The sequence below is a fragment of the Lissotriton helveticus genome, chromosome 2_1 (assembly GCF_964261635.1).
Source record: "Lissotriton helveticus chromosome 2_1, aLisHel1.1, whole genome shotgun sequence".
NCBI classification, from domain to species: domain Eukaryota; kingdom Metazoa; phylum Chordata; class Amphibia; order Caudata; family Salamandridae; genus Lissotriton; species Lissotriton helveticus.
In genome coordinates this window covers 606,160,824-606,188,322 of record NC_136059.1, presented here as the reverse complement: position 1 = coordinate 606,188,322, position 27,499 = coordinate 606,160,824, and the positions used below count along the sequence as shown (strand labels likewise).

Here is a 27,499-nt window from a genome sequence, read left to right as displayed (position 1 = left end):
TTTTTTCCCTGGTAGCCCGAAGACATGGAGGCTGGTGGTTTCAGCTTCCCTGCCTCACCCCTTCCCCCCACAAGTTATCTAAAGACACAATTCAAATGTTGAAGCTGGCTCTGTGTTTATCACAACAGTCCACTGCAGCGTTTTAAAAGCATGATTACCTTTTCTGGATGACTTGAGCTGGCTCGACTACGCATGTCTAACATGCGTGCTGGGAAAGTGAATGTGCCTGCCCGAGGCCACCCGGTGGCCATAAGGAGGGCGGGCCCTTAGTCACAGAGGGCTGCCCCCGCACCCCTTGGCTGTGCCCAGCCACTCCTCCCCAGGGCAGGCGTTGCCCGTTGGAGGTAGGCGGGTCTCTGACGCACGTCCGGGGCGGCTAGGCGGGGTTAGGGGGTATACCTCTCCCCATCGCCTTTGCGCAGGCCTCTTTGCCGCTCCGGATGTCGCGCTTGCATCTTCGGGACACTCTTTGCGGTGAGTGTGGCCTACGGGCTGAGGCCTACGGGCTATACCCCCCCTCCGCCTACTCCCTCCCTTCGGAGGTTTCAGAGCTATGGCTAGGCAGCCCGCTTAGCGTCGGGCCGCTGTGGGGGTTACGGGATTTCTTTTAGGAAGTTTCCTCCGGCTGCGGGCTGAGGCCTGCGGACTGAGGCCTACGGGCTCTGCTCCCCCCCCCCTTCGTTTACTCCCTCCGAGCAAGGCTAGATGGCCCGCTTAGCGACGGGCCGCTGGGGAGGTGGGGGCTATCGGGCCTCCTTTCTCGGTACTTCGCCGAGGTCCGGGCGGTTCAGAGCGACTTCACTGTTGTCCTATACTGCATTGTGCCACATGTGATTTGCAGTGTGTTCGTGCGACATCCCTGCCATAGCGGGTGGGGTGCACCCCACCATGTTCGCATGCCCATGCCCTCCCACACGCACCCCCATCTCCGATGCGGCGCCCTCGTGCTTCTCTGCGGGTCCACCGCCCGAGAATCGCAGGCGCGTGGGGCGTTACACTGTGCACGGCACCTGAAACTGCTGGGCGTCTCTGGATGTCATGGCCTGGGCCCTGTGTGCAGACGCCGGAATTAAGTCCCCCCGTCTGCTCAGGTCAGGTTAGGACTGGTAGGTTTGTCGCATTGCTCCTCGTGCCCTCCCCGGGGGGTTCCCGTGGGTGAGGGCGGAGGCGGATGGGTATGCTTTCCGGGTGATCCTTCCAGGCTACATGTCACCATGTTTTAGTTACGATTACGAGTTTATGATCTAGTTTTCCATGCATTGTTAAGGTTATTGTATGCCGATGTAACGTCTTGCCTGGCTCGGCGGCCCTGTCTTCGGCCGCGGCTACTTAAGGCCGACTGTGTGGAAGTTGTAAAACCTTTCATCTTGCAGGATATCCTTGCATGCTGCAGGGTATTACCGTGCACTCGGGGGTATATGGAGCAGGCAAATGTTGAAAATCGTGTATGCTATTTTTGCTATGCTGTCGTACTGCCGCCCCGCGTGTTGCTTATCTGTACAATTTTGGGTGAGTCGGTCAAGCACTCGAATACGTTTCATACTGTTTATGCTGTGTTTCGGGGGATTATCGCTAATGTTTACACCGCTATGCTCGAACAAAATTTTGTATAATGCGGCAGAAGTGTTGTAAGGTTGCACTAAATTGATTATGTGGCGGACAGTTTTCGCATAGGGGGCCTTGAGGTGCCTATTCCTTGCCTCGGCGCTGCTCCTGGATCCGGCTGCAGTCTGGTATGATGCTCGGCGGGCTTCCGGCGGTTTTTACCCGGAGCCGCGCCAGAGCGTCGGTACATGCAGATTCCTTCGCATACACCCCCCAATCCCCCACCCGACCCAGGAGCCTGTCACCGCTTGCCGCGGCAGCCATTGCATTGGTATTTCGGGCTCCCGCACCACGTGCACAGCTTCTAGTACGGTGCGCACTTGGAGCGATCCAATGCTTGTGCCATGTGTGCACAACCTCTGGAGTAATGATGCTGGGTCATTCAGTAGCTCTCATGTATTATGATCTTGCAGCTTTTGTATCTTCGTTTTTCTTATTCTGCCGGTGGTCGGCCAATATTGTGATGCTTATGTCGCTGCTCCAGCTAGGACGTTGTTAGTGACATGCTTGAGCTTCTACCTAATACAGCGTTTCCTTGCACGTTTCAGGCCTTCCCTTGCGCGCTTCTTCCGGTGGTCGCCCACCCTCCTCGCAGCATCAGCAAGTTTATCGTGAGGTATGTATACGCTCTGAGGGTGGATGGGCGCGTCTTAAGGGAAGATGCGAGTGTGCTGGTATGTTCGCCTGGGGGCACCGGTTTCAGTTGCCATCTGTTATGTGTGTCTCGTTTTGGGACTATGCCACACTTACGTGGGGCCACGGTCTCGCGCAAGCCCATCGGGCGTCATTTGTGTCCATGCATTGTTTACGTTTTGCCTATACAGCGCCCCCCACAGGGCAGTTTGTGGTGAGTGTGCGTGTTCCTTTGAAGTCATGCGCTCGTGGTACACCACAGGTCCCGCCCCGTCTCACACTTTCTTTTCTCTCATACAGAACTTCGCCCTCGTCGTTCGGCTTAGGGCCTTGGGAGTTGTCCTTTCCCCGGCAGCACCTCCCCCCCCTGCACACCCGGCACCAGGAACGTTTCGTGTGAGGTATGTATATGGGAGGCGATGTCGTCTCTGGGTGGTAGTGTGTTTGGGGGGAGCAGGACAAACAAAAGTAGTTCATGTTGCTCCTCATGTGATCATGTTGTTCAAATCTTAATACATCCCTAGATAGCCGTGGCACGATGATTTCTGCTAGGTACACATGTGAAGATAGTCAGCTCTGTTTATCTCCAACATTCTGTTAGCATATGGAACATTTGGCTCACAGTCACTTTTTCTTTCAGGGGAAGAGCCAAAGATAGGCATGGAAAGTCAGGGGTCCCCTCCGCTTTTTACGTCACACCAGGTCCAAGCGTGTACGGAAGCCGACAGTGAAAGACTTCCCAGCGGAGCTTCCCCCCAAAACCAGGGAGCCCGAACTTGTCAGGAAAGTGATTGTGCACGCCCCCGCCTCACCCCCGGCGGTGATCTTGAATAGCGCTCCCCCACTCCCTCGCCCGGTGGTTTCTACAGCAGACTTCGCCACCAGGGAGGACCTGGGTAAGCGCACGGATTCCCTCTCTGTCTTTAAGTCAGAGGTCAGAGCGAGTTTTCTTGCCCCCCCCTCGCTGCCTTCGCCATCTGCGGGGCCCCTGGAGGTGGCACCACCAAGTAGGGTTCCTCCGCCCACGGCATCAGTTGACGCATTGGTAGCTCGGGTGTGGGGCGGGCTTCCTGTTCAGGGTGGGGACAGCAGTGCAGCGCCCGAATGTGCCCTTGTCGACGTGGCTTGGCCGGCGGCCTGAGCACTGCCTAGCACCGTTATTGCGCCGACCGCTGCCCCAGTGCTGCTTACCGCTTCCCCTGCTCCCACGGCCTTACCCGTGCTCCCAGCTGCACCTGCGCCCGCGCCCATTACAGTCTCCCCTGCGCCAGCGGTTATGCTTGTTGTCAGGCAAATGTTCCCTTGCGTGGCAGGTGCCTCAGGCAGCAAAAGAAGGCATTTGGCGTAGGGAATTTATTGATATCTTCTCCCTCCTCATGTTGGGTGCCGAGGGTGTTGACATCAGGAAAATGGGTGCCAAGGATGATGAAAAGAAAGTTCGTTTTCAGTCTTGGCCTGAGAAAACAATCAAGAACTGCAGACAAGCTTTCTCCATCCTAGCGGCAGTAATCACTGAGCGCTTCCCAGAGCAGGCGCAGGGGCTTTTTCAATATGCGAGTGTTATATATAACTGAAGAAGCGGAGTCATCTGCGGGCATGGGGTGGTACAGGTACGACTGCGAATTTTGTAAAAAAATGGCGGTCTGCCCCGAATTGGACTGGGATCAGATCGAGGTGAGACTCTGGATGCAGCATATGGGTAAGGGTAAATTAGAAGGTGTGGGCAAAGTGAGCACACAGGAAAAGAAAGCTGAAACAAGTAAGGGCCTGTACACAGAGAAGAAAGGTAATATTAAGCAGTCCTTTCGTGGGGGGCACGGCGGTGAAGGTTTCAATAGACAGGCAAGCAGGAAGGGTTTCTCAGCAACTTGTAGGTTGTTCAATGCAGGTAATTGTACCTGGGGTAAGGCGTGCAGGTTTGCGCACTCTGGCAGTAAGTGCAGTGGGCCACACCCTGGGTCAGCATGCGACAAGCGAGATTCCGCTTCAAGCGCAACCAGCAAAGACAAGTAAAAACTTTCTCCAATCTTTGATCCCCTGTACACGTCCTGCTGCTCCCGCCCCCTCACCTTCCCTCCTGCTTGGCCATTCGGATCTAAATGCTTGTATTGTCTCCATTGGGGATTCCCCCTGCCACTCCAAGGGCCCGTCTCCTGTCATCATCCCTAACCTTCTGCCCTTACTAAGGTCATATCCCAATGAGAAAGACAGGTCTGTCCTGGCGGAAGGTTTCCTTGAAGGCTTCAGAATTCCTTACCAGGGTCCCAGGGTCAGCAGGGACGCTGAGAACCAGAAGTCAGTTAGGGACCTCCCTGAGGTGGTAGGTAAGAAAATCTGCAAGGAAGTGTCTTTGGGGAGGGTGGCGGGCCCGTTTGCGTCCCCTCCCCTCCCTGATTTTGTGGTGTCCCAGCTGGGTGTGGTCCCAAAAAAGGAGCCGGGGGCTTTCAGGCTAATTCACAACCTCTCCTTCCCGGAGGTCAATTCCGTCAACTCCTGGCTAGCAGAGGGGGCTTGCTCCGTTTCTTACTGTTCCCTGGACATGGCGGTTGACCTGGTTAGGAGAGCAGGGAAAGGGGCCTGGCTCGCGAAGGCAGATATTGAGGCAGCATTCAGACTTTTGCCCGTACACCCAGACAGTCAGCATCTTTTGGGCTTTAAGTGGAAAGGGGAGTACTATTTTGACAAATGCATGCCTATGGGTTGCGCCGTTTCATGCGCCTTCTTTGAGGCATTTAGCACTTTCATGCAATGGGCTCTCTCCATGAAGTATGGTGTCACGGCGGTGTCCCATTACCTTGATGACTTCCTTTTCATCGGTAGGGAGGGCACTCAGGAATGCAGGGAGGGTCTGAATGCTTTCATTGACTTGGCTGGACACCTGGGCGTGCCTTTGGCGCCTGGCAAGCCTGAGGGTCCAGCACAGGTTCTTACTTTCCTTGGCATTGAGCTAGATACGGTCATGGGCGTGTCAAGACTCCCCGCCGAGAAGGTACAGGACCTGAAACGGGACATTCAGGACTTGCTGGGAAAGGACAAGGCACCTCTGGGGGTCATCCAGAGTCTCCTGGGCAAACTGAATTTTGCAGCTAGAGTCATACCAGTGGGACGAGTGTTTGCTAGAAGGTTGGCCAGGGCCACTGCTAAGGTCTTCAAGCGTCTTCATTTTGTAAAGCTGTCTGCGGGCTTGAAGAAAGACCTGCTAATGTGGGCTGAATTTCTGTCAGATTTCAACGGGACTGTCATCTGGAGGTCCCCGTGGGTGGACAGCCCTGAAATCAGCATGTTCACCGATGCCTCAGGCAGGGAGGGTTTCGGGGCAATCCTGGGTGATTTGTGTTGCGCGCAGGAGTGGCCTAATGCCTGGTGTAAGCGTGGGATCACTTCCAACATAACTGTCCTGGAGCTCTTCCCTATTGTGGTATCGCTGCATCTTTGGCCGGGCCCATTGTCTAACCGGAAGGTCCTTTTCTGGTCGGACAATATGGCGGTTGTACAAGCCATCAACGGTCAAACAGCTAGTTGCCCGTTGGTTCTTTGCTTACTGAGGGAATTGGCCAGTAGGAGCCTGCACTGCAATTTGGAATTTAGGGCTAGGCACATCGCGGGGGTCACTAATGCCGCGGCTGACGCTCTTTCTCGTTTTCAGTGGGACCGTTTCCGGGCGGCGTGCCCACATGCGAGAACAGAGATGACCCCCTTCGCACCAGGACTTTGGCGCATCTTGGAGTGGAGCAGGAGCTGAGAGAGTTACGGGAGAGGTCACTAGCCCCAGGTACGAGGAGGCACTATGGTAGTCACCTGGCCAACTTCCACAAAGCTATTGTTGTGTTGGGTCTGACAGCCCTGCCGCTGGAGGACAGAGTACAGGCTTTTGTTGTCTGGGCCAAAAAACGGGGTAAATCCCACTCTTGGGCTTGCGGACATCTGGCTGCGATCAGCCATGATGCGAGGTTGAGAGGGGCAGGTGACCCTACCAAGTCTTTTGTAATTAAGGCAGCATTTAAAGGGTGGGCTCGGGATGCACCTAGGATCCCAGACAACAGGTCCCCTTTTGAGTTTCCCACTCTGCAGGCCATGTTGGCGGTCCTGCAGTCTGTGGTGCACTCGCATTTCGAGGCTTCCCTCTTCTCTGCGGCTTTCAGCCTAGCGCTTTTCGGTGCATTCCCGGAGCAGCGAGCTAGTAGCACGCTCCAAGGCAGATAAGTCTGGGGACGCTTTAGGGGTGGTGGACATAAGTGTTAAGGAGGGTCTGTCCATCACTCTCAGACGGTCCAAAACTGACCAGGCTGGTAAAGGGTCAGTTATCATGTTGGCCCCACTGGGGGACCTTCGCTATTGCCCGGTATCGGCCCTCCAGTCCTACCTCGCTCTGCGCCCAGCGGTACAGGGTTACCTCTTCATCCATGCTGACCTGAGCCCCCTGACCAAATACCAAATGGATAAAATAATGTTAGCATGCCTTGATAGAGCTGGTCTGTTGAAACAGGGGAAAAGGTTCTCCAGCCATTCATTCCGAATTGGGGCGGCCACTTCTGCGTTTAAAGCAGGCATGCAGCCAGAAAGTGTTCAGAAAGTAGGGCGCTGGGAGTCTCCCTGCTATAAACGTTATATTCGCCCATGAACGAGGTGTCTCGGCCTGTCCATACTATTGTATATATATTTGCAGTGTTCCTAGTTTTCGGCTTTTATGCCCCTTTGCAATTTATTTGTGGACTCTTGGTCAATAAACATTTCAAAATGAATTGCGTCTTTTCTTTGACAGGGTCAAGAGTGTGGGTCTTGGGGCATTCCACAGTCTCCAGGTTGGGCCGATGGGCAGCGATCAGGAACTGGACGCAGGGCTTCGTGAACATTGACTGTGCTTGGCTGGGTTTTCCTGGCATGCACTGGAATAGTCTGTTGCACAGATTACAAGAAGCTCTAGCTACAGCAGGGCCTCCACCTCAGCACTTGGTGATTCACCTGGGTGGTAATGACCTCACGAACTTGGGGAGGTCTACTTTACTGCAGAAAATGAAAGTGGATCTTGGGGTCATCTGCGGGCTTATGCGTGAGTGTGAGATCTGGTGGTCTGAAATTGTGCCACGTAGAGTGTGGTGGGGCGCAAAGTCGTGTCAAGCAATTGAAAGGTCCAGGAAGAAAATCAACAGCGCCATGAAAAAATTCACCCAACGGAGGGGTCTGGGTTTCATCAAACATGAAATGATTCAGGACAAAATCAAAGGTTACTTTGAGGCGGATGGTGTTCATCTCACGCCTATTGGCTTAGATCTGTTCCTCCTCGATTTAAAAGAGGCACATCTGAGCAAAGGTTGCAGGTAATAGAGGTAGCATTGGTGGGGGGCCCGTGCTGCGGCGGGGACCGTCGCCCGGGCTGTGGCGGAGTTACAGGGCGATCCGAAAGCAGAGAGGTGCAACACTGTACTTCAGCGGGCACATAGGGGTGCCAGAGCCTAACCTCGAACCTCATGGGAGGTCCAGGAACTCGTGTCGGCGCCCCAGTAGTCCTTCGGGCGGTTGTGGGCCTGTGCAACCGGGGGCATGCCTAGATACTCCCCGCGTGAGTAATGTGATTACCATTAATGTGCAGCAGTTGGGTGGTTCGCCACTGTGCTGATTGGCTCATCAGGCGGGCAGGTGGCGAGAATGCGGCCTGCTCTTGGATCGCCCGTAAGATAACCCACCGTCATTACATATGTTGTATGTAATAAACCTGCAGCAACTTTTCCCAATCTTAACACTTGTGTCTGTATGTTATTTGCGGGTTTTTGGTATGTTGGGGCGGGGGGTTCCTGTGGCCCTGATGTGACTAAGTGTTGTGCACACCCCTCTTGAGTGGGCCACGGTAAATGTGGGGAGCTGGCAAACCGGCATGTGGCGAGGGCGCAGTGTTCTGCTGTGTGCCTTGTGCACAGGTTGGCCCACGGTGAATGATAATTATTGGAAAGAACGCTCCAGATGCAGAAGCACTTCCTCAGCCACCAAGTTTTGGACAAGCAACGAGACAGTGAGTTAGTTTCTTTTTATTGTTGAAAGTTGAAACAGAGATCTCGGTCGAATGGGATAAGGGGCCTGCAAGTAAGGGAAGATTATTTCGGTTCAGACGGCCTGTAGGTCCTTTCTTCGACAGACATGTCTGTGTAATATAGTTTGGAATCACTGACATTTTTCAGAACTTTTGATTGTTCCTGTTTCATAATAGAAATTGTGTTTTCTGACAAGTCATGGTTATTTTAAACAAAATACACCTTTAATTGCTTGGCTTATCGTAGTCAGTTTCATGCTCACCCTGACATTTGTTTAAGGCCTCCAAGTCATTTGTAATTCTCTTGGCGTACCAGGTCAACCTTCCCTCTGAGTTCGGTCAGCTGAGTTACAGTAAAAATCGTTATGTACAGCACATAGAGGTGTCAAAATGGCAGCTGTACAAACAATTTTATTGTGAGAGAAAAGCCTCCTCATTAAAACATGAATGCATGTGAGGGCAATGTATGTGCTCTCTGCCCACCCTTGTTTGGGAGATATATTGTTGGTAGTTCTAGTATTTAGTGTGTATCCTTGGCTTGGGATGGTGGCCCTTTCCTTGTATGGCCGGAGTACATGTGGATACTGGATGAAAACAGCAAACTGATAGTTGCGCACCCACCATGCATTTACTAAAATTAAAAAGCTTGTCTATCAGGTCAAAATTATTTTGTTGGAAGAAAGTGATCAGCTTACGTTTTGGAGGATTATGTTTATTATTTTCAAACTATAAACTTGTGTTAGCAAAATTTCTGAATTGTTATGAATTGTAAACCTGATGTTTTGTCACAAAATGAATAATTGTCTGTGTGTACACAAACACACAGACAAACAGATATAAACACATATTTGTGGGATAATCAGTACTGCTGTCTGCAACTCTGCTTTCTTTTGCTTGACTTTGACAGATTTGAGTATGTTGGTATTTCCTTACTATGCACTTTCGAAGGAGAATTCCACTTAAAACATGTGACTTAGAATCTACCTAGAAGGGGCAGGAAGGCAAAGTGTCAGGAAGAAATACAGAAGGGAAAAATGTTGCCATGTGAACGTCCTTTTACTGAACTGTCTGTATTATGTGTGGCATTTTAAATCATCAGATAAATTGTGCTGAAAAAAATACCACTTTATCAACAATGACTTGAAAAAATTTGGAGTGGGTGCACCTGGAATATCACTTGGATAGGTCAGCCTTCTTTGTCACACTAGGAAAGTAGTGAAATATTTCAGGAGTCCTCCATCAGAACCTGTCGTGTTTTTGCCATGTATTTGAGAATAGTGTTGTAAAAACTCTATTGGCCTCATGTTTTCTTACCTTTCTGAGTGGAAGAACATCTTCATGTACTCCAATGGAATTCAGGCTTGCTTGCACTCTCAGTCAGTCCAATTAAGGGTTGGTATTTACCTCCAAACACTTTAAAAAAAACAGCCGCCAATGATTAGAGGTGATCCCCCAAATACTCCAGACCACATTGGATTCACTTGCTCTGTACAGTGTACGGCTGGTATACACATTTTTACTGGGGATGTTGTTTTAGTTCCCAGTCTGACCCTGACTTCAGCTGCTGGAGGCTGCTGAGTTGCCAGATCATGGTGCGATGGTATGCTTGTCAAGTCAGCTAGGGGCGCAGGTAGGCAGGAAGCTCCCTTTAGACAGGAAAGAAAACTGACAAGAGTGGGAGGTGGACGCTGAGTGCAACGCAAGTGCCTGCCTGGCCAAGCCCCAACTTCCCTCTACAGACAGAGTTATCATCTATCATCAGTACAAAGGCTGCCAATGCTCTATGCCCAAGATGGAGCTGTGCACATACATTCACTGTTTGGGTGTCATCAGATTCCTTTCTGCCCCTGCAGCCAGTGCAATTTGTTGTTCCGTGAGAGGATGGTGATGCTGCAGCTAATGCAGTAAGCTTTCAGTTGCACTGATGTGGCATGCACTACCACCTACCAGTGTCTCCTGACTCAATCTTGAAGCTTGTTTAAGCCAGTGTCATCCATCTGCAGAGATGCCAATGTTACCCATTTGTGGGTGCACGTGCTGACAGCTACCATCGTCCCTGACCAGAGTCTCTGTGCTCTGCACCGTAATTACACCATGTGCAGTCCACAGTGATAGACACAGGCTTACATTCTCTGCTTTTAGCCATCCAGGCCAACTGCACAGCAGGGGATACCCAAGGGCCTATAGTCAGGCAACTCACAAAGCCTGACCACCACCACCCAACGAAGGGGCAGCTGAAACCTCAGGTTGCCCTTCCTGCTTGGGGTTGACTTCATATATCTGAGACTTGAGTTGGAATGACTGTCACTCTCCAATACATGCAGGCAGGACTGGAGACCACCATGGAGTAACTGATGTGACCCAGTAACTGCTGCCCACACCCAGACCAGGTAAAGCTGCGAGTAAAATTCTGTGAAGTAGTTCCTCACTATTTTCCTACTACATTTGGCCTATTTCTGTTTCACAGAATCCAGCTATGGTCTGTATTATCCCCTATGCCTTTACTGATGGGACATTGGATTTAACCTACTAGGAAGTTTTTCAAGCTAGCCAATTAACATAATTCTACTGTCACGAAGAACTGCATTCTTGAACTGGCAGACACTTTAAAGACAGCCACTGTTAGGCAGTGCCTAATTTATGCAGTGACATAAAGCACTCAGTTTTGGGCAGTGGAGCTTGTGTTTCATTATCAGAATTTAACCAAGAAGAAATAAGAAGGTAGATAAAGAGCATAGAGCAGCATGACAAAGATTGGCAACACTACCAAAGGGACAGGCCAGGAATGAACAAGGACCTGCAAGAGTGAGACCGAGAAACAAAGGGTGTTGTGGTGGAATCTCCATGAAGTATCATTGGTATTCAGCATTCAGCAGCACTGGCTGTGGGCTCCAAGGAACCAGCCTATTCACTGCACTTATTTTGTCATAAATTAAACACTTCTGATAGGGAAAGCCTAAATGAGCTTGAAACCTCACATAATTTGTCCAATTTCATGTATGGTGACACAGCTTTTAATACCATTTCCAGTTTTAGCATTGTCCATTAATATTGTGGGAGGGCAGTGTTACTCTGTGGCTATGGTTTGCAAAACAGATCACTGATTCATAAAAAATGAGAACCACTTGTCCACTCCACCGCCTCTCAGCCACAGGCCGCTTTCTTATGGACAAGCACAAACACTTCTTTTTTAGAATTTCTGCTTGAATTACATAAAGGCAAAGAAGAAAGTATTTGTCCCAGTGGAACACACAACACACTCTGTGCTTCTGTAGAGTGCATGTATTTCCTGATTGGCGCCTACATGATGTTACGTTGTTGACATTTGTGTAGCACACAGTCTGCCGTTATCAAGGTCTTGCAGCACTTTCATTCATTCAGCTTGCCCTGCACACATTGCTTGCTGCTGTAGATCAGTGATGCTCGTATATTTGAAGAATAAAGATAGAAAATGTAAATTTTTGTTCCATTTAGTAACATTTTAATGGGGGATAATCCGAATACCCCGACCATCCCTTGAGGATATCGGCTCATATTAGCAGCAATGTCATGCTAATATATGAGCTCCTGTGCCTTAGGCATCATTGGATGGTACCTGCCATAAGGATCTCTGCTTTTTTTGGTATTGAAAGCAGAACAGGAGCCTAAATCACCTGCTGCTGCCTGTGGTGAGTCGAGGGCCCAGCTTGCATTTTTTACACTCAATTAGTAAGGGGGGGGAAGTTAAACATGGTAAGTGAAGTAAGAGAAAAGGGTCACAAATAATCTAAGAATATGTTGGGAGAGGGTGAACTTAATGGGAAAAAAGAGTGAAGACTGAGTGAGAGAACCACAAGGAGAAACAGATGAAAGGGGGGTAGGTATAAAGTAACATCAATTTAATAACTTTCAGTGGGAAAAAATCGATGTCAGTTTTAATCAGACAATACCTGTATTAACCTTTCTTGAGCCACCTAAAGTTTTGCAAGTTCTTTCATGAGTTTGAACCGCTAGCTGGGCTACCTCAGCCTTTCATCCTTTCAAGGTTTGTAAACTAGTGTAAACTAGCTTCAATTAATTGAATAATAATAATGTGTTATTATTGCAATCTAGTATTAATAATAAGTTTAGGGCTGGAATCACCCTGCTTGTAAGTTATGATAATGTAATGTAAAGGGGCACTGCTAGTCTCATTTTGTGAAATACCCCCAGGTGGAGAGCCTCCTTTCCCAGTACATTCAGTATATTACAGAAAATTGAGCCTGCTTTCCCCTCCCACACTTAGTGCAATCTGGGGCAAGAGTATTTACACCACACACTATGAAAGCTCAGCAGTGTGAGAAAGTTAATTAATAATCGGGGGCATGGTAGTCCACCACAAGTAATGAAGTCACTAACTTGTTAGGTCTAGTCAAAGGTTTCAGTATTGTAATCTTGAGCTCAGTCTCTGTTAGCTATAGTACAGGGCAGACAGGCTCAAATTAGAGAAAATGTGTAAAGCTTGTAGAAATACCAAAACAGTTTAAAAGTCCAAAACACAAAAAGATAAACCCCCTCACTCCAATTTATAAAAATAGGAAAGTAATAATAATAAGCAAAATGACAAAAATCCAATAACAAAGATATGAATTTTCAATGATCTAAAATAGAGTCAAATAGGGCAAAGAACCAATGTTCACAGTAGACCAGGACCTAGGTACAATTTGTGGCCAAGCACGATGGAAAGCGTGTCAGATATAACAAGCAGATTGTCCCTACTAGAGCCTGGAAGAAGAGAAGATCAAAAAAGTTCCAATCTGAAAAAGGACTTTGTCATTTTTCCGAGGAAGAATTCTCATCTGTGCGGGACAAACCTGAAACTTAATCTGATGCAGTGGTACTGCCAGAAGGACACCATTTGCAGTCCATATCCTTGAGGTTCTAGAGAAAATGTAAATGTAAATGTAAATGTAGCCGTACTTGTAAAGGGCACTGATACTCCTGAGTGTCCTGGCGCTGTACTCATACCGCTAGGGAACCCTTCCTGGTTTTTCCCCGTGAATGTCCACTCCTGGGCATCCCCAGGCATCCCTAGCGCTATAGGGGGCCGTGGTGGAGACTAAGCAAGCTATTGCCCAGAGTTGCAGCGTGGGACCCATACTTAGAGTAGGCACCGAGGCGAGAAATCAGGTCCGAGGAATTATGAGCCCAAGATCCGCCGAGACCAGCCAAGGCAGGAATTGAACCCTGGTCCCGGGCCAGACCTCTGCATCAGAGTCTGCCGCTCTAACCATTGAGCCACACTTCTCCACTTAATAAAAATGTTCACAATCTTCTTTTGGTGCCCAAACAACCACAGAAGTACACTTCTAAGGCTCCCAGGACCTCAGCGGAAGCACTTAGCAACTCTCAGAGTACCAGGCAGAAGGCCTCATCAAAGTGTAGCACATGGCTGGTGCCACTGGTGACTGGAATTCTTCAAAATAATGTCCCTTTCAACCTTAGGGAATCGTCCCTATGATCCTTGAAGATCTTACTGTCCTTGGGTTTCAATTGGAACGAGGTTCAACCCTGCCAGGTCCTTCTCACAGTTCACACATGGGAAGTGCAGCAAATTTGGTCCGTCTGGAATCCTTTCGCAAGTCCAGCAGTGTTCTGAGGAAGGGTGAGCGAAGGTCCAGCTTTGTAGGGTTCACCAGCCTGTGTGTGTGTGACACCGCAAAACATACGTAGTTCCTCTCTGACCAATGGAGTAAAGCCTCCCAAGCCCTGGCCGACCTACTTTTTCAGTTCTTTCTGTTTGCTTTACTGCAAACAGACTTGAAACGCAATGTGTCTGGGCAAATCCAAAATGGTGTCTTTGACTATACTAAATGTGGCTCTGAGGTGGAGGTGTGAGTGGGGAGTTCACTATGGTAATCAAAGTGCCCCTCCACATCTAACACTAAAATTCCTTTTGAGGCAGGCACCGTACCCACAACAAACCCAGAGACAGAACTCTGGTACGGCATAAGCGGAGTCTTTCAGCAACAAAACGAGATACACAGGAATTGTCTTGACATTCTGTTCTCTCCCTGTCCACTGTGCCAAAAATATTGCATGTGACAGATCTGTAAGCTGTATTTGACACTTGGGTGTCACCATGATGCCCACAGCAGCCACCTGGCACATTCTGTTGAGCTCCGGTCAGCCTACTGCTTGTTTCTTGGAGGCATTGCACATCTATGTTGTACCTTTTCCCAGGCTTGAACACAGGCTTTGGCTTATGCTAATTAGCCTTCTAGCAGTTAAGGCAGTTAAAGGGAAACAATCTAAAAGTTACCTTCCCTATTTCTTAAAAAACTGACTTCACCATTGGATTTTTAATAACTAATAAAATTGTCGTTTAATTTTTTTGTAGCTTGTTCCATTCTAGATATAGCAGTATAAGTATTTTGAACTTTACTATGGTTTTCTACATAGTACAGCTAGACCTGCAACAGTGAAAATATTTTTTGGGCTGTGTAACTTTTAAGACATGATAAAATTAATTTTCTACATGTCCCGCTTTTAAATAATATGCACTCTTCCTTGTGGGCTACACTGCTTACATAATGCAAAGAGAGGTTCTTACTTATCACAAAAGGTTATTTTATACTGCAGCAGTCTTGCAACTGCAGTACGCCTAAAAATATGCATAATATGTGCTGCAGTCTACAGGTGACATTCAACTTCCAATGCCATAGGTATATTCATGTTATACTATAACCATATAGATATAGAAAAGGTAAATAAACCAATCAGGGCACAGCCAATTTCAACATGTTGTGAGGGTCAGAGCACATACACTGGGCACTGAAGTGAAATGCCACAGCGTGGAGAGTCTTATAACCCACGTTACATTTCAGGCAAAATGGGGGTAACCATACAAAAAGGGCCATTTTTTCACAGCCATTTCCAATTTTCTAGCATTTTGGATTAAAACATTTTCTGTTTTCAGTACCATCCTTAAACTACCTCCCTCTGTTGAATCTTTAGTCCAACTATTTAGAAGATTGTTCTGGGTTTGTTTATCAGTTTGGTATGCACTTCTTACAAGGAAAGAGTAATGAGGAAAGCTAAAAAGTGAGAACAAACAAATAATAGGTCTATCAGGTTTGTGGCTATTTTGGAGCAGGCCCTAGGCCTTGTAGTTATATATTTGTGCAGTGGGTGAGCTATTGGGTACTGATGCAGCTGACATCGTAGGGCTGCTGGTGCATGGCCCGTGCGCCTCTGCAACAAATCTTTAGCGAGACCTAACTTTATGGACACACTACGGAAATACGGCAAAATGTTGTGGGCATAGAAAAGGGACATTCATTACAGGACTACCACACAGCTATCTGTACTGCATTACAAAATCTACTGCATCACATATAGGAAACAGGGAAAGCACCAGAAAACAGATAGCGGCCACATGGAAATAATACTACACCAGCATTGATTAGCAGCACTGGTACCCGAGGAGGCGCAATGCTTGTTATCTGTGATTTTGCATTTCAGTGCGGTAATGCAGATCACCACACTGAAATGCGTTAGTCTAGTGCCAAATGCATGGTACTTGGCAGAGCTGAATTAGGTGGCGTGGATTTGGACAAGCTGTGCACGCTAAGGCTTTTGTGTCATGGGGTATAAAGTGGACGTTTGTCTATTTTTCTTTCTAAAAACAATATGGGCTCTGTTTCTTTACCTTCCGGTAAATTTAAGCACAATTTGTTGAGCTAAATTGTATTGTAGCATTGTGTGCGCATGCAGGGAAGAAGAAGTGTCTGGAAGATATGCAAAAAATGATCATACGTCTTAGTATTAACTTCCACACTTCTAAGCAGTAATTCCAATCCTAGAATAAGTTACCTGTTTGCTTTACAATGACAGTTACTAAAACAAGTAAGCGCTTTGCGAGCCTGTATAAGTAGCAAAGGTTTTAAAGGGACTAGTTTACATGCAAGGTATTGCTTTTCCTAGTTCACGGAAGGGATAAAAAAAATCTCCAGATAATAATAGGGTTGACAGGATGGTGCGATAGCAGAATATTGATACCTGTGGATCTGGTGAGGACTGCGGGCAGCAAGTGCTTGAAATGCAATTTGCATAAGAAAATACTATATATTTTTTTCGTTATCCTCCATTAGTTATTAGTAAAGAAGGGGAAGAGAAGCGTTCACTCACTCACTCACTGTGGTAGATGCCACCCAGAAGTCATAGGTATATGTATCTGGAGCTGCCATTGAAAGGAAGTGGAAATGCGCTTTTTTAATTACATGAATCGAGCATTCTCTCAGGTGTTTGTACTTGCTGGCTGGTGCCACACATTGGTGGTTTTGGAAGTAGGGGACCCCTATATAATAATGCACTTGCTATACATAGGGAAGTACAATAATTTGAAAAAGGTCTATAGCAAAGTAGAACAGCAGCAAAATATACAATGAAAATGAGAGTGATAAAAGTAATAATAATAAAGCTAGGTGACTGACCAAAATGAAATAGAAAAACCCCCCGTAAAAAGAATTAGTTACCACATGGGTAGAAAATATTTATAAATTTTATTAATCAATTATTGGTTTTGTACGAAAATATCTTTGATGAAATCCATATACATTATTCTTTGACTGTAAAGGAGCGATAAACTATTTATAGAACAACATCATAAAAACTCCTAAAAAACATGACAGACAGACAAAGCATGTAGACAAGAAAACGATGGAGGCAAAGCGGTAGAGAAGACTACGCGTGTTTCGGCTTCTGGGCCTTCATCAGGTAACCGTCTATTGCAACACACGGACCAAGATAAGACACACAAATCTGATAACCAAGTATGAAAACCCGACCATCAATCATAGCTGCTCCAAAAACTGATGAGAAGTGAGGGAATTTACAAATGATGAATTGGAACAGATCCTGGGGAACTGACAGGGTATCCTTATCACGAGTGTCTGATTGCCTTGAAGAATGAAACACGACAATATGGGGGACCAGAACGATATATGATGAAATAGTAGCGATAATCTGAATTAGTATATTAAAGATGCCCAAAGCTGGATAGAAGACACTTGCGAAGAAAGGGGGGGGAAAAAAACGCATCTTAATGAGGCATCTGTGCCGATAAAGCAAAATAATCCATAGCGCAAGGCATTCTCAACCTCCTAAGGATCCGATGGTGGCGAGTGGAGCGGCCGGTATGATAAAATTATGAACAACCCAAATTGCACGTGGTGCTCAAGGTGTGTGAGTGAAAAACCAAAGTAGCGACGCATGTGACAATGTGAACAGCATGGGAGGCGCAATGTGACTGGTGCACAAATATACAGTGGTGAAGTGGTTCCAAGAGAATTCAGGAGTTATTTGGATTGGGTATGATGATCGTGAACCACTTCGTGTGTGGCGCCTGTGATTGCGCTGAGTGGTCAGCAGCAGTTCACATTGTCACATGCGTCGCTACTTTGGTTTTTCACTCACACACTTTGAGCACCACGTGCAATTTGGGTTGTTCATAATTGTATCAATTGTCTTTTACAGTGCTGTAATAACTGTAAATTGCTCTCCCTCTTTTTTCCCCAAATGTATTCATATAAATGATGCCCTTGGCTCATACCTAAATGATACAGAGTCTCCTTGTTTCCTGGTGGATAATGTTGTATTCATATCCTCACTAATTGTCTTTTGAATAATACCAGTTGGGATACCTATTTGTCTCTACTAGAACAATGATGGCTTCATTAAACTAAAATGATATAAACACGGACTGAGACCTACGAACCTCAAGGACACACAATAAACCAACAGGACAAATCACACCCAAAAGTACCTAGCCACAAACTAGAAAAGATCAAACTTCAACATGTCCAGCTATCTATGCTGGAACCTATAGACTTTTGCAGTCTTCAAAAACTCTGTGGTCTATGGTCCACCCAGAATAAGAAAAACAATGCTGCTCATAGAATAATAACCTTGCTCTTACAATAATACACGACTCTGGCAGAGTCCCATGGGCGCACCAATGTATATATTTTAACACATACATTTCAATCTATATGACTAATCAAAGAAGTATTGTATTTTCTCTATTGTACTTGTAAAGCGATCTAACATCCCTTGCGGGCAATAATGTGCACTATGTAAAAATGTAAAAACTGTCCCAAACCTGGTTTCCCACAAATCCTATGGTGCATCAAGGTAGCTATCTCAACTCATCTGACCGTCCTGACTCGTTCAGAAGCGGTCGCTCCCCCACGCTCCCTGGCCACTTAAGTATCACTGCACTTCTATTGCTCATTGCTCACTGCTGATATTTAATTTATTGTGCTTGTGTAATATCGTAAGCGTCGCTCTGCATCTCTATTTCCTCTGTGCATTAATCTAATGGTAGCGCTTCAGTGATCTCAGTGCTCACTGCTGAAACTGCAATCATTGTGCTTGTGTAATATCGTAAGCGTCGCTCAGCTTCTCAAATCCCTCTGTGCTTTCATCTAATCGTAGCGCTTCAGTGATCTCAGTGCTCACTGCTGAAACTGCATTCATTGTGCTTGTTTAAAATCGTAAGCTTCACTGTGCATCTGATATTTCTCTGCGCCTGTATTCAATCGTAGTGTTCTCTTGCACATTTCCATCACCGCTTTGCTCGCACTGCTCTGCAAATTACATTTTGACTGATCGCGCCGGTGACACTACTGCCCATAGCTTCACTCCACACCCCAATCTCGTCCTGTGTTGGTTTCATTTATTTTGCGGCCATTTTGCTGTTGTTGTTTTGCCTCCTGGCCCGTCTCTACACCCCGCCCACGCCTCCCAGCTGACCCTCCCTCGCCCCTCCCCTTCCACTATCCACATATGACAGATGCATATGCGCGCAGCGTTCACGCGCAGCGGTCGCGACCCATGCGCCCCTTGCGCGCCGAAGGTGCGCCAAAGGTAAGCCCGTCCGCGCCTGGACCGCGCCCAGAGCCAGACCCCCTGGTCCTCGCCGCTCCCAACCCCCTAGATTCACATATGATGCCGCCACTCTCCTCGCCCTCAACCCCGGACGCGCACCACACTGCTACGAAGCCGCCCCAGGACGCACCCACGGCCCATTCGCCTGCCTCTCCTGCAAGTTCAACTGTTCCAGGACCCTCACCAAACCCACGTCCGCCGCACACAGCTCCGAACACAACGGCCTGAAGTGCATCCTACTGAACACCCGCTCGGTCCACAGACATGCAACAGAATTCTGGGACCTAATCGACACCGAGTCACCTGACATCGCCTTCCTTACTGAAACATGGATGAACACATCTTCTGCTCCCGACATCGCCATAGCCATACCGAACGCTTACAAGATTATTCGAAAAGACCGCACCGATCAAACAGGAGGAGGCCTTGCCATCGTCCACAGAAACACCATCAAAATTACAACCAATTCCGACGACAATCTTACAACCGCCGAACATCTCCACTTTCAGATCCACACCGACCCCAGAACCACTCTTAGAGGCACCCTCATTTACAGGCCTCCAGGCTCCCGCACCCAATTCAGCGATGACATCTCGGACTTCATCAGCCCGCACGCCCTCGCCTCCGAAAACTACATTCTTCTAGGAGACCTCAACTACCACCTTGAAAACTTACTAGACAGTAACTCCACCACCCTTCTGGACAACTTGGCCAACCTCGGACTCAAACAACTTGTTGACACCCCTACCCATGTAGCCGGACACACGCTCGACCCTATCTTCACCTCCAGCAAACACATCTCCTTCGATCGCACCACAGCTCTCCGCTGGACGGACCACAGCTGCGTTCACTTCAGCTACAAAACCACCCTGACCCACATCAACCCACAACCTATTCCCCGAAGAAACTGGAACAAAATCACCTCCGAACAACTCCTCACATCACTCAACCAAAACCCCCCCACCTTCTCATCGGACCCAAACCAAGCGGCCACCAATCTCAAGCAATGGATCACCCACAGCGCTGACGAATTAGCACCCCTGAAAAAACACCAGATCAAATCAACCAGCAAAAAGGCTCCCTGGTTCAATGATGACCTTAAAAATTCCAAGAAACTATGCCGCACCCTAGAGAAAACTTGGAGAAATAACCAAACCACCGACAACATGTCCACCCTCAAGGCAGCCACCCGCAAACACCACCAACTGATTAGATCCGCCAAAAAATCAGCTTTCAAGGATCGTCTCGACAACAACACCCATAACAGTAAGGAACTCTTCAATATCGTCAAAGAATTCACCAACCCCACCGCAGCCTCTAACGACATCACTCCCTCCCAAGACCTCTGCGACGCGCTATCCTCCTTCTTCTACAACAAAATTGCCGACATCCACAACAGTTTCAAGAACAATTCGCCCAGCGATCAACCCGCCCCACCCCCTCCAGACCCTACTCCCCCTACTAACAACCTCAGTGCCTGGAACACAATCACCACTGAAGACACCATTCGCCTCATGAACTCAATCCACTCTGGCTCACCTTCTGACCCCTGTCCCCACCACATCTTCAACAAAGCTGACTCCATCATCGCACCCCAACTCCGCGATGTCATCAACTGCTCTTTCAACTCTGCCACCTTTCCGGAAAGCTGGAAACACGCCGAACTCAACGCCCTTCTCAAAAAACCCACAGCAGACCCCTCAGAACTGAAAAACTACCGACCCATATCCCTCCTCCCATTCCCGGCCAAAGTCATCGAGAAAGCCGTCAACAGCCAACTCGCTGCCTTCCTTGAATACAACAACTCCCTTGATCCATCTCAATCCGGGTTTCGAGCCAAACACAGCACCAAAACCGCCCTCATTGCAGCGACCGACGACATCCGATCACTCCTGGACAACGGTGAAACAGTAGCCCTCATCCTACTCGACCTTTCCGCCGCTTTCGACACAGTCTGCCACAACACCCTTATACAACGACTCAGCAACATCGGCATACAAGGAAAAGCCTTGGAGTGGATCACCTCATTCCTCGCTGGAAGAACCCAAAGAGTCCGACTTCCCCCATTCTACTCAGAGGCCACCGAAGTCATCTGCGGCGTACCCCAAGGATCCTCACTCAGTCCCACCCTCTTCAACGTCTACATGAGTCCTCTCGCCTCCATCGCGCGTCAACACAACCTCAACATCATCTCCTACGCCGACGACACCCAGCTAATACTTTCCCTCACCAATGACCCCAACACAGCCAAATCCAACCTTCACGAAGGCATGAAGGAAGTTGCCGAATGGATGAAACAGAGCCGCCTAAAACTCAACTCAGACAAAACAGAAGTGCTCATCCTAGGATCCTCCCCCTCAGCTTGGGACGACTCTTGGTGGCCTTCCGCTCTGGGCACAGCACCCACACCCACAGACCACGCACGCAACCTGGGCTTCATCTTGGACTCCTCTCTCTCGATGTCCAGACAAGTCAACGCCGTCTCGTCCTCCTGCTTCAACGTCCTTCGCATTCTCAAAAAGATCTTCCGCTGGATCCCACTCGAGACAAGAAAGACTGTCACCCATGCTCTGGTCACGAGCCGACTGGACTATGGTAACACACTTTACGCCGGAATAACAACAAAATTACAGAAAAAACTCCAGCGTATTCAAAACGCGTCAGCGAGACTCATATTAGACATCCCGCGACAAGATCATATTTCCGGACATCTAAAAGACCTTCATTGGCTCCCCGTCAACAAAAGTATTACTTTCCGCCTTCTCACCCACGCACACAAAGCCCTCTACAATATAGGACCCGAATGCCTCAACACCCGACTGTCCTTCTACAAACCCAACCGCCAACTAAGATTGTCTAATCAAGCCCTCGCCGCAGTCCCACGCATCCGGAAATCCACCATGGGTGGCAGATCCTTCTCCTTCCTGGCTGCCAAGACCTGGAACTCACTACCATCCCACCTCCGCCTTACTCAGAACCACATCTCCTTCAGAAAAGAACTGAAAACCTGGCTATTCGACAAATAATGAACCCCTTCCCCAAGCGCCTTGAGACCCTCTGGGTGAGTAGCGCGCTATACAAATGCTCGAACTTGAACTTGCTATGATTGACCCACACTGATAGTGTCTCCAGCTCATTTACAAAAGTGATAGAGTGGGTAGTTTCAGTTTTTATGAACTGGAGATTTAGGTTTTACATATATATTTTACATGTTCATAATTACAATTGAAAATAGCCTTTTCTACTCTCCTTTGTTTGACGAACAGGTTTATTGTACTTGTTATGAATATACTTATTTTCTGTTTAGTTTCCAATTGCCAAAATCTTTAACTGAGGTTTGTCTGAAAAAGCTCTTATTCCTTGGATTACCCAATCTATAGCTTCTCAGTAGAAGAACATTCCCTAATAAAAAAGGTAAGTTTAGACAGAACTAATTAATTGAGGTACCAAGCAACTCAATTCTTTATGCCCAGATTAGCAGTTCTTTTTAAGGTCTGAGTTGACTATTATACATTCAGCAATTAAAGAATCCATTACATTACACAGTCAAAATTTGAAATGTAATAAAAGATCAAGTACAGTGAAGGACGTCTATTGACAACCCCAAACATGACTAAAGAATATACAAGAGTGCCTATTGGTCAGGCCTGACAAATGCAACAGTGCAATCAAGAAGGGCACTCAAACAGGCACTATGTGGGCCACAGCAGGAGTTGGCAAAGCCTGCAGTGAAGAATAGCAGTCTCTGCATTCACTGTTGACCAGGACCTGAACATGCTTGTAGTGGTAGTGTAGTGGTTGTTCATTCTAATCTAACGTAGATTTGCCTGCATTCAACTGGATAATAACTATACAAACAAGATCTATGCATCTTACATACATATCCAATAACAGGACATGTATGTGATAATCAATGTCTTACCTAGCTCTTACAAGAGGACGCGTCACCCATTTCTTCAGAGTCCTTCGTCCGAACGCAGTTCTGGTGTGATCCAAAGCCCACAACAAGCTGCCTTTGGTTTTCATGTCAGTCTAAAATAGGATTCACAGAAAACACTGGCATCAAATAAACAAAACATTGAGCATAAAATACTTGCACTAGCACAGTGACAGAAGCAACATTTTGCAAATAGTTTTGTCGGTTTCAGTCCTTATTGGCGAATTTATAAAAGGCTCAATGAAAGTAAAAATGATCAAAGAAAAGAGGAACGTTTTGTAATCTTCTTGTTTTACACCATGGGGTCATCTTGTGTGGAAACAAAAAAGCGTCCTGTCCAGTCACTATTACAAACAATGTGATATCTTCAAATAACAGAGTGTGAGGTAGCTGAGCTTAATCCATACTTTATGAACCTATAGAACATTCCTCAGAGTCATTTTAAATCTTTTGGCAAGTTGAGGAAATAACTTGTTTTAAAGTAAACCCCAGCTCCGTGAGCAGAAAGAGATTTATCAACAATCCTTTGAACGCCGTGCAGTTTTGAAATGTTTACTTAACATGCTGTTGGGGGTACTAACATCACTACACTGTAATTACGTTTTATGATTTAGCTAGCTAGCTTTAAAAATGGCCACTATGCACACAAGTTACCAATTTATGTACTGAAGTTTATTTTCCTTGCTGCCTTCTGAGCCAGAAGCTACGTGGTTCTTGCTTCAGAATAGGGTCCCCAAGGAAATGTGATTTGGTGTTATGGTATCATCAGGCCAAAGGCCTAGTATCATCATTGTATTACTCAGTGGTTTTAAAACCATAACGCTTTTTGGTCACTGAATGTTGGCATGAATGTTAATGGGGCAGATCGACGACAGTTTTTTGTGGTCGCAAACGGGAATTCGGCCCATTTGGGACCGCTATTAGTTAGCCCCAAGTTCAAACCATATTTTGCGAGTCGCTAACCTATTAGAGACTCGCAAAATATGGTGTGCGACTAGCTATTAGTTAGGGGAGTGCCTTCCTAATAGCGAGTGTAAATGGCATGTAACATTGCCATCCAACCGCATTTGTGGTCACAAAAAACTTGCAGTTTAAAAAGGGTGGTAAGCCACTCGCAAATCAGAAGGGGTCTCCAAGGGACCCCTTGCCCTTTGTGAATGGGTGCGTAAATATTTTTTAAAGCAGTTAGTGGTCCCAGGGACCACTAACTACCCTTAAAAAATGAAACTGAAAAGTTTTTCTTTAAGGAAAACGGGCTGCATATAAATAAAAAAAACTACTTTCTTAAAAAAGCAGCCACAGACATGGCGGTCTGCTGACCCCAGCAGGCCACCATCCCTGTGAGTGCGAATCATTCCCAACGGGGTCGCAAATTGCGACAGCCTCATGAATATTATTGAGGCATGCAATTTGCAGCCCCCATTGGGAATCGCAAACAGTGTCCGAGACACTGATGTACATTCATTTTGCGAGTTGCAAATTGCGAGTCGCAATTTGACGCAATTTGCGACTCGCAAAAATGAATGGTCATACATCTGGCCCAATCTGCCTTTTTGGCATTTTTGTCTCCTCTTCATCTATCTAAAAGAGTAATCTTATTGTCAGAAAACCTTGTTTATTTAAAATTATTATTAGGATCAAGGTTGCACTTACAGATTGGGAACATTCAGACAAGTTCAAAATTAGCACTTTTCAGGAAAGTGTTCCTAAGTATAACATACCCATGGTCATGTAGCTACTGTGCATCATGTCCCCAAAAAGACAAGAATGGGTTTATGATGTTTTACAATTTTTTACTCATTTTTCTCATTACAGAGAAAAAGAAGTAATATGCTTACATCAAAGTATCCAACGTTCATCCAGGAGGATTGGAAATCATGCCAGCGCTTAAGGATAATCGCTGAGAAAAGAAGTTCAATTGAGCTTAATTGCCACCAAAAGAAGTGTTTTTAGAGTAAGGAGGCAAACTGCCAACTGTACATTGGCTTCAATGGCGATGTCAGGAAGAAAGTCATAACAAGGTTTAAAACCTACTGAGTAACAATAAATGAGCTGAGAGGGGCTTCATAGGATCACAAGCCCTATGAACAGTTATAGTGTCACCATGGAGTACGTGTTCTAGTGGTACTCGACTTGTTTTAAAATATTTTCTTCTTGGTTTTTTTCATGTCTTTTCTTTTGCAGTTCTTGCAAGGGCACACAGACCAACTCTGGAGGGGTAGGTAGCAGAGGAGTGTGTGATAGTGTGGGAAGTACGTTGTGGCTAGCAGGTTGTGTGTGTGGCTTGCCTTCACCCCAAGACTGGCTCAATATGAAACTGGGGGGATATTGGTAGGATGGCACACAGGCGGCACTGATGGCCATAGCATTAAAGTGTATAGCTGCATTCCTGGAGGATGCAAACCTCTGTGGGGTGGAGGAGAGCGGGATAGTCTGCTTGCAAAGCAAATGCCCTACAATAAAATATCTGACTCGGTAGGAGTTTACAGTGGCAGCTCTGATTTAGGGGGCAGGTGGTTAATTTACTGCTAACTTTATGAGTAGGTGAACCTTCAGTACGCTCTAGTTAGCAAACGATCTCCTTTCTAGTAAATACAAATTTGCATATGCTGAATGACAGAATTGCTGCCGGGTGAGGACTTACACTTTGCAAGAGTGGCATAGCCATGCCAATCGAATGTCAACACAACAGAGCCTACTGTGTCCCATCTTGACAATCTTTCGCCATCTCTCTCTTCCCTCAATGTCTCTTTTCAACTGCATCTCATCTGTCTCTCTCCCTCTGCCCTACATTTCATGCAGCCAGCAGAGCAGCAAACAAGAGGAGCGCAGTGGGATTCCTTCTTCCCAATTAATTGTTTTTGAAATAGACTACAAGCCTGAATATACATTTGTCTGTAAAGCTTCCCATGCAATTCACAACTGTTACATAAAGTGCTTTTTGGTCCCGCCTAGGCAGTGCTTGTGATGTCTGTTCGAGACATGCTGTATTCCGAAAAAGCCATTAAGCTCCTCTCGCCTTCTGCCCATCTTTTTAAGTGGTTCCTGCCCATGTCCTTTGTAAATGGTGGCTTTTCATTGGTCAATAGGCTTAGTAGTCCCTCCTTAGTACCGTTTTCTCTTCTTGTATCCTCCCATAAGGACTCCCAGTGTTACATGTGTTGTTACTCTATAGGCTTTAATTACAGCCTCCAACCACTATTTTTTTAAATACCTTTGTGCTGCCTTTTTTCATTTATCCAGCGCTGCATGCCTCGGTTAGAATAATGGCGGCCGTGCTTTTCTTTTATTATTTGCAGGCCGAAACGCGCCCGTAGGCCTTTCCTTTTCTGTTTAATTGTTTTTTTTTGTACAATGGCGTCACCTACGCTTTACCTTTAAACATCTTAAGCTAAAGCGATTGCTTTACATGTAAAACAAATAGAAGAAAAATAATGTGCATTTTTTTCAATTTTTTTTTTACTTTTGAAGCAAACGCAGCACTAGCACTTTCGCTTAAGATGTTCAAAGCTAAAGCGCAAGTGCTGCAATTTTGAATTTTTTTTTTTTTAAATGTGCGGCCGCCACTTTTTTATTTGTTTACTTTTGTTACAATCGCAGCACCCGCGCCTTAGCTTTCAACATCTTAATCTAAAGTGCGGGTCCCTCATTGCTTCAAAAGTAAAGAAATAGAGCAATCGCGTCACCCGCACTTTAGCTTGCAATGTTGAAGCAGCATCACCTGAGCATCACTCTGCCCCAGCGCAGCAACAGCTTTTTTTAATAGGGTCTTTCAGTTATACATACATCTTCTTGATGATTTCTTTACTTATTTATAAAGTTTTATATAGCGATATATAAATAAAAAATGCTTACAACACTTTTTTATTGTAACTTTTCAACATGCTGCACAGCAGCCTCACTCATCTACACCATAGCTTAAAGACATTGGCAAAGCTCTGGCTAAACACTTATAAGGTACCAAAGGCGAGACCTATTGGCTATGGCAAAGCTTGTTGGAGATTGTTATGTCTCTGAATGTGACAATGTATGGGGAAAAGAGAGATGTTCCCAATTTAGCTGTGGTAATGTTCAATTTTGGTGCTGTTCTTGGTGCAAAAGATTCAAATCTTCTTTCAAAAAATGTTATGCAGAAGAGGTGATGGTGAAGACTGTATATGCTTTTGGAAATAATTTGAAAAGTAATGTAAATACATTTAAAAGGAGTATGCATTATTTCTCTATCAGTTTCTGTGATTATTTTTGCAGCATCTCTTTCATAGTATGATTCCTATGAATCACCTTGGTAAGTAGTGCTAGTTTTGTATCATAGAGGGTTGAGGGAAAGTCAGGCCTATGGATTTCACAACGAATCCAAACTTACAATATAGCAGTATCTCCAATGGAAAGCT

At 46.6% G+C, this 27,499-nt stretch overlaps 1 protein-coding gene across 2 annotated transcripts in view; it reads right to left on the bottom strand.

Moving 5' to 3' along the window:
- MSH3 (mutS homolog 3) overlaps positions 1-27,499 on the bottom strand; it is a 1,953,894-nt gene that overhangs the window by 1,061,747 nt on the left and 864,648 nt on the right. For both annotated transcript variants that reach the window (XM_078675310.1, XM_078675311.1), the window contains exon 12: positions 23,094-23,203. In XM_078675310.1, the coding sequence (XP_078531436.1) occupies positions 23,094-23,203 (110 nt within the window). The remainder of the gene's footprint in view (positions 1-23,093; positions 23,204-27,499) is intronic.